We start from the raw sequence: 11,669 nt of genomic DNA on the forward strand, positions 1-11,669 counted from the left end.
GCTCACTTGAAACAGAACACACCTGTCCAAATATTTAAACATTTAAGATGGTAACAAACCGCTTACAAACTTTGTTCATAAATAGAACCCAGACATGTTGCATAAGAGTATATGTATTGATATATACAAATATGCAATGTGAGTTATTTTCTTCCCCGAAAGTTTATAAGGACGCAGTCCAGGTGTTCGCACTGCTCGTGCCCCCGTGGTTGCCACTTGTAATGTATGACTTATTTTATTGCAAACTGTCCTGATTTTAAACAAATGCACGACATTCGTACCACTTAACTGGGGCCTGCTGGCCAGTCTCATAGAGACCATGTCTGTAAACCACGGTTGCCTTTGAAACAGTTTGGCTTCCGAAGAATCAAGATCTTAAAACAATTGTAATAAGGCCAAGTATCGTAGCAAGTTATTTCCATTTGTAAGTGACAAAAAAAAAAAAAAAAAAAAGCCACTGGATTATATGCATTTCACTTGCATAGTTTGACTGCTGTAATGCAAGCCAGCCATTAAGAGATGGGGCTTGTTTTAAGCTCGCCTCCCTCCTGACCCTCACAACAGTGGACCTGTGGTATTACAGTGGTTCAGGTTTTTAATAATGGAATAAAACCAAAGACAGAAAGCATCAGTTCTCCTCAGGTCTCTAACTTCAAGCATTTACACTCTTAAGGCTGGCATGAGTTAATTTAGCTGTAAGGTACTGTAGCTTTCTGAGTGCAATACGCTTCTATAGGCAACAGTTAGAACTGCACTCCAAGCAGCTCACTGTAGCTACACAGCATCATCCTACTCAACAAGAGAGATTTGGATTGCAAATGCATATAAAAAGAGTTCAGAAATAATAAAACAATATCAAATAAAAAAAGGGGATCCAACCTCACAGTTGTAACCTACAAATAACCCAACTGGTCTTCTTTTTGTCCATAGTAACAAAATATCCCCAGTCTGCTGTGCTGTGCCTTTCAACATGCAGAAAGACTGGGCTACACAACCTCTATGCAAACAATTATTTTAATCAAAAGACCAGTTGTGACCTACCTACTGGATCCCGTTACCCTTCAAAACAAAGAATAAGAGTTAAAAAAAAAAAAAATCATCTCATGCAGACATTTGGCCATTTTGTTTGTTTTTAACTCCCCAGTGGAATGTTCCTTACACATTTCTTAGCAGCGTACTGGTCTGATAGAATCAACCAATCTTGATTTTATCTATACTTAAATTACATTCACTCTTCACAGTGAAACAGGTGCATTTGTAAAGAGAGAGCTCTACTGTTGTTGACCAAACCACAGCTCAGCTGTGCACCACATGTGGTCCAACTTCACCCCCTATTCAGTAAGTATATCATATTTCTAGAAGTATAGTAGTAGTTGTAAAGGAGTAGTCGTAGTAGTACATCACAGCTGATCAGCCATGGGCCCTGCCCTCTGCCAGCATGTGGGCACTTTATAAGAGTTGTTTCACACCGTGATCTTTGGCAGCTGACGCAGACGCGCTGACACAACGTTTTTAAAATCCAGTGACTTGTTGGAAAAAATATTGATCCTAACTTTCATTATGATGGTGAGGCCTGAGCGATGGAAATCATTTCCTCCTCTCCCCCAACTGACAGTAACCCTGAGAAAGGCTGTTTCCTGCTCACTGGTGAGAAAGTGGTACACCATGTTTTACTTCAAACACACCATACACCCCCTTCTCTGATGTATGCACTTTTGAAACTTTACACAAAACACACAAAAAACAAAAAAAACACTGATGTGTAAATGAGCTATGCTTCTGTAACGGTAGTCAAATGCGGTACTAGACAATGAACTGGAAACGAACGCAGAACAAATGGAACATTTGAAATTAAAGCTACTCTGGATTTAGGCACAGCATGAATGCAACATTAGGATGTTTTACACATTGTAACAATTGACTGGCATTCGTCATCCTCTTCCTCTAACAAGGTCTTACCCTACCCCTGTTCAGCACAAACAAGTTAACTCCAAATATAGAATATTATCTATCCTTTTTGGTGTGGTACTAAAAATTGACAGGACTTGGAACACTTTTAGAATCCCTCTTAACATGCATATAGTTTCAATATTACTTTTCCCCCATATTGATGCTTCTCATGCATAAACCGTAGATAGACTAAGTTTACTCCGAGTGGAACCTTGCATGCAGGCTCATATCTGACTGCAACAGCTAAACAGATTAGTAGTGGATTCCACAGGCTGATTGTGACATTGTTTGAAACATGGATCACACACACACTTCTTGCCATCTGATGTCAGATGTTTCTATACAAGATTATTTTTTCCTCAATATACAGTACTTTATCTCTTCTTTAACTGAAATGGCTGGCTTTGGTAGTACCAATGAAAGTCATGGGCACGGAGGAACGCAACAAGAAGCAATAGCCGACCGACGGCTTCATAACCACTCAAGGTCAAGAGATGTAGCCTACTCTCGTCTTCTCTGGAATGTTACAATATCTCAGCAGCACAGAACAAGCAGAGGCCTACCAGAGAGGTCACCTATTCCAGGCCCCACACACTGTACTGCCTTATCAGTCAAGACTGGTTCCCTAAGCTTTACAAGCGAGGATAAAGAAGATATTCGTACGTAGGGGGAATTCTGGATAGCAGACAACTTTACACATTAAAAAAAGGTTGTTAGCTTCACATTTACATTCTACCACTGAGCAACCAACTTCAGATTCCCTCTACTACTCTGAGCTCTAAAACAGCAAGTACACAACAATAGAAAACGTCATTAAAAGTCTTTTCACAGACAGACATCACGGATCTTAACCTTCTTAAAAGTTCAATCGAGGGAACGAGGCGGGGCTAGAAAAATAAAACCAACAACCTCTGGTGTGCGTTGTGTTGGAAGATTTCTTTCCCCAGTATTAGTATCCAGTATTCAGTCCCACCACCACGCACACTGGCCCTTAGAACAGATAGCTTTCCATTAAAATAAAGCCTTCATTGGAAAAAAGTACAGAAAGTGCAAAAATCCTGAGATATGGAACAAGCAAATATATGCCTCCCTCCATCCAACGCTCAGCAGGTGAAACACTGTGGCCCCGGAGTCAGTCAACACAGCAAGTACTTTGCCCTAAAACTGTGAACAAGAGAAATACGTGCAAGGAGTAATTTGCCATTCTTTAAGCTCTTTCAACACCTTAATCTTAAAACAAATGTACGACTAAGTTTGTTTACCCTGTGGTAAAATGGGCAGATTTGATGGCAAAAACGATTGAATCCAGAACACAAGGGGATTTCCAAGGCAACTGTGACTCAAGAAAAACTGGATTAAACTGACAGACTAGCTGATTGTTTCATAGTATACATCATCATCACCCCCACCACCATCTTCATCATCATGTTTTGCCTACCTGAGACAGACAGAGAGGATTTTTCTGAGAGCAAACTGCAGCACATGACTGTCAATGCTGACCCCTGACTAAAGTACTGCAGCTGTACGTAGGCAGCTCAAAGGGTCTCAGCATGAGTGTGTCAGTGTGGAACCCTTAGCAATTTGTTTCACCAGCAGAATTGTATCACATCCCACCTCTGGGCTGAGAAGAACCAGCAGGATCTTAGTCCCGTAACATAGCAATCATATTATCTCCAAAACACAAAAATAAAGAGCAGACAGGAAGTGAGGGGTTAGGGGGGCCTAACAGTCCACCAGCACTGTCCCTCCCTCTGCCGGAAGACCACTGGACTAATCTCCCCTTAAAAAGGTGAACAAACAATTACAAAGGATTCCGTCATTGCAAAAAGCCAAGGTGGATTAACTGATAAGTTAGTTTACGGTAACTCAGCACTCGCTAAGAGAAAAACAACAAACAGACAAAACCAAAAAGAAAACTTGCAATACAAGTAAGCTAGCTGTGTAAAAAAAAAGCCCCCTCCATACACCAATCGCTCAATTAGCTACTAATCAAATACCCGACTATACTCTCCTATTCATAAGCAGGATATATATAGATAGATATAAATATAGAGCTAATACTGATTAAACACAGCACATATAAAGGATTAGTTCATTCTACAAAGAAAGAAAATATACACTAAAAATAAAGTATGCAAATGAGATAGGACCCATAAGGTTTAGATTATATCATCATGACAAGCACTGAGCATGTGCAGCAGGCCAGACCAGGGTCGTGTTCTTTAGGGCACACAACAGAAAACGTTTCACAACAGAAAACAGAAGATGAGCGTTTCTTACTGGACAAGCCCGGGTAGTCCCTCCCTGTTTAGGTCTTGTTTTCTTCCGTTTGGTGCCTAATGAACACGACCCAGATGGAGGACCGGCCTGGCGGTTGTAGCTCTAGCCTACATGCCCAGGCTGAAGCTCTGCATCTCCCTGTGGAAGTGCTGGGTGGGCTCGCTGAGGACCGAGTTGGAGTCCATGGAGGGGTGCCAGATGCGCCCCAGGCCCTGGGACACCTCCTTCACCAGGTTGTGGACGGGGTCACCCTCCATGAAGACCCCCTGGTCCGGGTCGAAGTCGATACTCTCCTCGGACACAGCCAGGACCTTGAGGCTGGAGCCACGTAGACGGGAGATGGCCACCAGGTTGTGGGACCACACAGTGTAGCCTGTGGTGTTCAGACAGAGGAGAATCACATTGAACACCACTGTAGAAAAAACATACTGCATACTGAATGTAAACCAACTCCATTTGATCTGTGCTATACAAATCAACATGCTGCCAATATGACATCTACACTATACACACACTAGACATAACATTACTCCTATAGAAAATATGTATAACTGGTTATTTTATCTGAGCAACTAGAACCCATGATATTCGTAATCGAAATCACTCCCATTAAAATGTTAGGCTACACTAAAAGTGTTGAGCTACGTAATACTAGCTTTTGACCCAGGCTGACTCACCATGGATAACCAGGACAGAGAGGTGTACGCAGCGCCAGGCTAGTAGGACCAGCGGGTCTTCGTTGCGGTTGACGCTGAGGTCAGGGAAGCCGGTGTCATCCCTCATCAGGACGAAGTGGCTCAGGGTCTTGTTGTACTGCTGGGAAATGAGCTCCAGCGTGCCGTCTGTGACCAGGGTGGAGTAGCTGTCCAGGTGGATCCTCTCCAGGGGTAGGCTGGGCTTGAGCACCCTCAGCAGGTCCTGGCTGGACACATCCAGGGCCATCATGTAGACCCGCAGGTTAGCGCAGCGTCGGACCAGGGCCTTCCAGTCATCCTCACTGGCGGTGCAATCCAGCGGCTTGGCCTCCAGAGCGGCACCATTCACCATCAAGGAGAGGCGGTGTAGTGGAGCACGGTGTCCTCCAGCCAGCAGGCGGCACATCTCAGAGGTGAAGTCACAGAAGTCGAGGGCCAGGGAACGCAGGTGGACAAGGCGCTCCAGCTCCACAGGGGAGGACAGGCAGGGCAGCTGGTTGTCCAACAGGCTGAGGTGCTCCAGGGAGGCAGCGCTGGGGTTGGACAGAGAGGCCAGGGAGCAGGGGGTCACCACACCCAGCATGAAGGCTGAGGACAGCCACTTCATCTGCCTGCTGTTAGACAAAACTTCCACTAACAGCTGCTGGATCCTATTCCAGGCCAGAGGAATACAAACACAAAGACATAGAGAGAGAAAGTTAAAATCTTTGTCACGTCTTTGACTCTCATATATGCAAATAAGTCTACTCTAAATTAAAATGAATACAGGAAAAAAAAAAATAGGCAGAACATAAATCCTATTAGATTACCTGGGGCAGCAGGTAGCCTAGTGGTTAGAGCATTGGCCCAGTAACCTAAAGTTTGTTAGATCAATCCCCAAGCTGACAAGGTCAAAATCTGTCATTCTGCCCCTGAACAAGGCATTATTCTTAGGCCTTCATTGTAAATAAGAATTAGTTCTTAACTGACTTGCCTAATCAAATAATGGTTAAATAAATTTAAAAAATACCTAGTTATGTGTTCTATATGTAATTCTATGAGGCAGAATTTCAACTGAGGACTGTGATTGTGACCCATTTATGCCCTTTTGTCACCTTAAGCAAGATATAAAGCCACTCACTCTTTGATTTTCACTCCTCCTTGGTCAACCTGGTTGAGATAGGCACTGTCCAGAATGCCCTCATCCTGAAGAACGCAGGTATCCCCATACAGACTCAGCTTCTGGAGATTCCTAGAGCGAGAAAGTAGTATGAGCTTTAGACAAAACCGGACACAATCAGCCATAGTGGAGGTCAGTGACAGTATGTTCTAATTGTACTCTGCAACAAACACGACTGCAAACAACTCAAACAGTATGCACGTCCTCACCAATTTGCCAGAAGGCCTGTGACAATCAACACCTTTCAACATCACTGGTGTACACCACAAACCCAGCATTCCTCATTTGACTGTACAACCAACATCTCTAGAGCTCTCTTTCACAAGTGTGCCGTTATTGAATGAGTACTGGAATTAACTACCAACAAAGAAATGCCTCAAGACAGTTTTAAGTCTCCCTATGTGGCAGTGCAACTGGAACTTTTCAGGACAGTACGTGTCCAAAAGATATTGACATATTGCTAGTACAGGTTTGAGAAGCCGGACTTGCAAATGAAAGCATGCTGCCAATGTCATTGCTGACCTTAGTGGTTCCGTTTATAGATTACCTGAGCATGACCACCACTGCTGCAGCAATGTAGTTCAAATTATAAACATGCCCTAGCAACATTTGCATACCAGGCAGAAAAACAGACTTCAGACTGACATGTCCTATATACCAAGTAGCTAGATTATAGCTTGAATAGGCGAAAAACGACACCTCAATCAGGCAGGAAACGCAGAAATCCGTAGAGAACGACATGACCCGATTACGTAATGACATGGTGGGTTTGTTTATAGCTAGGCTAGCTAAAGGTTAGCTCGCTGACTACGCAGACCCAACACACTCAATTTGACGAGTATGGCGTAGCTGACGCACTTTGCATTAAACCTGATGTTGATGTATCCAACTACCTGTTGTTTCGAATACATCCGAGGACACACAACACCTGGTCCAAATAGGTGATAATTGCGTCTTTCCAGCGGCCAGGGAACTGAGGGTCGCTTTCGACAGATTCCATCCTGCCCTCCACGCCATTCAATGGCCTTAGATATCCTTCAACTGGGGCAAACTCGAGCTGTAGCTCGCGCACGAAGGAGCCAAACTTCCTCATGAGAAAGTCTAATCTTGGGGTCTGTTCGGAGCCATAGCCTCCCCCATTCGAGCCACCTCCGACACGCAACTTGAGCTCCGTCCAAAGCGATGGGTAAAACAGACACTCCCTCCAGCGAGAGCACACGGACGAGGCCCGAAGCTTGTCACGGTCGGACAAGAATGAAAATATGTGGACGATAAGCTCGCTTGGTAAAGCCATGGCTCCAACACCCCCGCACAGAGCCATGGCGCAGGCCACTAAACTATTATTCGCAAACAAAAGTGTAAATATAACCGTTGTAAGATTGTGCGACAACGGTACTGTTCCGCTACTCTCTGTGTGGAAAACAAACAACATTCAGCAGCTTTGTGTTCAATACTATTGGATGATACCACTTCTATGACTACGTGGGGATGAAAACAATACTCTGCAAAATCCCACTTATGAAACAGGCCGACATAGTTTGCTTTCCTTATGAAAATACATCTGTTTGATACAACTTTAGTTTCCCCTTAGTATGTTGTCCATTTAGTTGTACTGACGACATCTACAAATGTAGTATTATTTTATCAAGCCATTTGGGGAAATGGTTTGACCCAAGTGCTGTTATTTTTGCCATACCTCTCAAGTGCGCAAGGTGGAGTACTTTCATTGCAGTTGAGCCCCGCAATATTCTACTGGATTTATAAGAATAAAATAGTAAAATGGTCATTTTATTGAATTCTCTGCCCACGCCAAGACCACGTCGTTCAATCAATCAATCAAATGTATTTATAAAGCCCTTTTTACACCAGCCGATGTCACAAAGTGCTATATAGAAACCCAGCCTAAAACCCCAAACAGCAAGTAATTCAGATGTAGAAGCACTGTGGCCAGGAAAAGCACCGTAGAAAGGCGGGAACATAGGAAGAAACCTAGAGAGGAACCAGGCTCTGAGGGGTGGACAGTCCTCTTCTGGCTGTGCCGGGTGGAGATTATAACACTACATGGCCAACGTTCATAGATGACCAGCAGGGTCAAATAATAATAATCACAGTGGTTGTAGAGGGTGCAACAGGTCAGCACCTCAGGAGTAAATGTCAATTGGCTTTTCATAGCCGAGCATTCAGAGTTCGAGACAGCAGGTGCGGTAGAGAGAGAGAGTCGAAAACAGCAGGTCCAGGACAAGGTAGCACACCCGGTGAACAGGTCAGGGTTCCATAGCCGCAGACAGAGCAGTTGAAACTGGAGCAGCAGCACAACTAAGTGGACTGGGGACAGCAAGGAGTCATCAGGCCAGGTAGTCCTGAGGCATGGTCCTAGGCCTCAGGTCCTGCGGGAGGGAAGGGAGAGAGAATTAGAGGGAGAAAACTTAAATTCACACAGGACACTGGATAAGACAGGAGAATTACACCAGACATAACAGACTGACTCTAGCCCCCCGACACAAACTATTGCAGCATAGATACTGGAGGCTGAGACAGGAGGGGTCGGGAGACACTGCGGCCCCGTCCAACGATACCCCCGGACAGGGCCAACCAGGTAGGATATAACCCCACCCACTTTGCCAAAGCACAGCCCCCACACCACTAGAGGGATATCCGCAAACCACCAACTTACTACCCTGAGACAAGGCTGAGTATAATCCACAAAGATCTCCACCACGGCACGAACCTGAGGGGGCGCCAACCCGGACAGAAAGATCATGTCAGTGACTCAACCCACTCAAGTGACGCACCCCTCCTAGGGACGGCATGGAAGAGCACTAGTAAGCCAGTGACTCAGCACCCGTAATAGGTGGAGAGAGGGGAACCGGCCAGGCAGAGACAGCAAGGGTGGTGCGTCGCTCCAGTGCCTTTCTGTTCACCTTCGCACCCTTGGGCCAGACTACACTCAATCATAGGACCTACTGAAGAGATGAGTGTTCAATAAAGACTTAAAGGTTGAGTCTGCGTCTCTCACATGGATAGGCAGACCATTCCATAAAAATAGAGCTCTATAGGAGAAAGCCCTAGGGACAATAAGGAGACCTGCGTCTTGTGACCGTAGCGTACATGTAGGTATGTACGGCAGGACCAAATCGGAGAGATAGGTAGGAGCAAGCCCATGCAATGCTTTGTAGGTTAGCGGTAAAACCTTGAAATCAGCCCTAGCCTTCACAGGAAGCCAGTTTAGAGAGGCTAGTACTGGAGTAATATGATCACATTTTGGGGTTCTAGTCAAGATTCTAGCAGCCATGTTCAGCACTAACTGAAGTTTATTTAGTGCTTTATCCAGGTAGCCGGGAAGTAGAGCATTGCAGTAGTCTAATCTAGAAGTAACAAAAGCATGGATTAGATTTTCTGCATCATTTTTGGACAAAAAGTTTTAGAGTTTTGCAATGTTGTGAAAATGGAAAAAAGCTGTCCTTGAAACAGTCTTGATATGTTCATCAAAAGAGAGATCAGGGTCCAGAGTAACGCCGAGGTCCTTCACAGTTTTATTTGAGACGACGGTACAACCATCAAGATTAATTGTCAGATCCAACAGAAGATCTCTTTGTCTCTTGGGACCTAGAACTAGCATCTCTGTTTTGTCCGAGTTTAAAAGTAAAAAATATGCCGCTATCCACTCCCAGGGAGTGCAATTTTGGAGCTTCACCATATTTTATCGAAATGTAGAGCTGTGTATCGTCTGCATAGCAGTGAAAGTGAACATTATGTTTCCGAATGACATCACCAAGAGGTAAAATATATTGTGAAAACAATAGTGGTCCTAAAACGGAACCTCGAGGAACACCGAAACGTACAATTGATTTGTCAGAGGACAAACCATCCACAGAGACAAACTGATGTCTTTCCGACAGATAAGATCTAAACCAGGCCAAAACTTGTCTGTGTAGACCAGTTAGGGTTTCCAATCTCTCCAAAAGAATGTGGTGATCGATGGTGTCAAAAGCAGCACTAAGGTCTAGGAGTACGCGGACAGATGAAGAGCCTTGGTCTGACGCCATTAAAAAGTAATTTACCACCTTCATGAGTGCAGTCTCAGTTCTTTGATTGGGGTCTAAAACCAGACTGAAGCGTTTTGTATACATTGTTTGTCTTCAGGAAGGCAGTGACTTGCTGCACAACAGCTTTTCCCATTTTTTTGAGAGGAATGGGAGATTTGATATAGGCCGCTAGTTTTTTAATATTTTCTGGGTCAAGGTTTGGCTTTTTCAAGAGAGGCTTTATTACTGCCACTTTTAGTGAGTTTGGTACACATCCGGTGGATAGGGAGCCATTAATTATGTTCAACATATGAGAGCCAAGCACAAGAAGCAGCTCTTTCAGTAGTTTAGTTGGAATAGGGTCCAGTATGCAGCTTGAAGGTTTAGAAGCCATAACTATTTTCATGAATGCTTGAGTGTTTCCATTGATCCCAGGTCCTGGCAGTATTGTGCAGACTCAGGACAACTGAGCTTTGGAGAAATATGCAGATTCAAAGAGGAGTCCGTAATTTGCTTTCTAATGATTATGATATTTTCGTTGAAGAAGTTCATGAATTCATCACTGCTGGAGTGAAAGCCATCCTCTCTTGCTGCATTTTAGTTAGCTTTGCGACAGTATCATTTTTTAAATTTTGGATTGTTCTTATTCTACTCAATTAGTTTGGAAAAATAGGATGATTGAGCAGCAGTGAGGGCCCTTTGATATTGCACGGTACTGTCTTTCCAAGCTAGTCGGAAGTCTTCCAGTTTGGCAGAGTTAAATTTCCATTCCAATTTTCTGAAAGCTTGCTTCAGGCCTCTGGTATTTTCTGTATACCAGGGAGCTAGTTTCTTGTGACAAATGTTTTTTGATTTTAGGGGTGTGACTGCATCTCGGATATTACGCAAGGTTAAATTTAGTTCCTCAGTTAGGTGGTTAACCGTTTTTTGTACTCCGACGTCCTTGGGTAGGTAGAGGGAGTTTGGAAGGGCATCTAGGAATCTTTGGGTTGTCTGAGAATTCCTAGCACGGCTTTTGATGATCCTTGGTTGGGGTCTAAACAGATTATCTGTTGCGATTGTAAACGTAATAAGATGGTGGTCCGATAGTCCAGGATTATGAGGAAAAACATTAAGATCCACAATATTTATTCCACGAGACAAAACTAGGTCCAGGGTATGACTGGCAGTGAGTAGGTCCGGAGACAAAACCCACTGAGTCGGTGATTGCTCCGAAAGCCTTTTGGATCTGTCGACTTTTCCATGTGAATATTAAAGTCACCAAAAATGTGAATATTATCTGCCATGACTACAAGGTCCGATAAGAATTCAGGGAACTCGGTGAGGAACTCTATATATGGTCCTGGAGGTCTGTAAACAGTAGCTATAAAAAAGTGATTGAGTAGGCTGCATAGATTTCATGACTAGAAGCTCAAAAGATAAAAACGCAGTATTTTTTTTTAGGTAAATTGACATTTGCTATCATAAATGTTAGCAACACCTCCGCCTTTGCGGGATGCGCAGGGATATGGTCACTAGCGTAACCAGGAGGAGAGGCCTCATTTAACACAGTAAATTAAT

General features: G+C 44.0%; 1 protein-coding gene across 1 annotated transcript; it reads right to left on the reverse strand.

The window, feature by feature from the left end:
* Positions 1 to 3,314: 3,314 nt before the first annotated feature.
* LOC139563548 (F-box only protein 33-like) lies at positions 3,315 to 7,532 on the reverse strand. The gene is made up of 4 exons (XM_071382311.1): positions 6,978 to 7,532; positions 6,046 to 6,156; positions 4,908 to 5,575; positions 3,315 to 4,603 (listed from the first exon to the last, which is right to left on the reverse strand). The coding sequence occupies exons 1-4, from the start codon at positions 7,514 to 7,516 to the stop codon at positions 4,338 to 4,340; spliced, it is 1,584 nt and encodes a 527-aa protein (XP_071238412.1). The 5' UTR covers positions 7,517 to 7,532; the 3' UTR covers positions 3,315 to 4,337.
* Positions 7,533 to 11,669: the final 4,137 nt, after the last annotated feature.

The sequence above is a fragment of the Salvelinus alpinus genome, chromosome 34, assembly GCF_045679555.1.
Source record: "Salvelinus alpinus chromosome 34, SLU_Salpinus.1, whole genome shotgun sequence".
NCBI classification, from domain to species: Eukaryota; Metazoa; Chordata; class Actinopteri; order Salmoniformes; family Salmonidae; genus Salvelinus; species Salvelinus alpinus.

Coding starts and splice junctions, on each gene's coding strand:
- LOC139563548 (XM_071382311.1), bottom strand. CDS start 7,516: ATGTTGTTTGTTTTCCACACAGAGAGTAGCGGAACAGTACCGTTGTCG. Junction 5,576..6,045: donor GGAGGAGTGAAAATCAAAGA/GTGAGTGGCTTT, acceptor GGCCTGGAATAG/GATCCAGCAGCTGTTAGTGG. Junction 4,604..4,907: donor CTCTGTCCTGGTTATCCATG/GTGAGTCAGCCT, acceptor TGAACACCACAG/GCTACACTGTGTGGTCCCAC.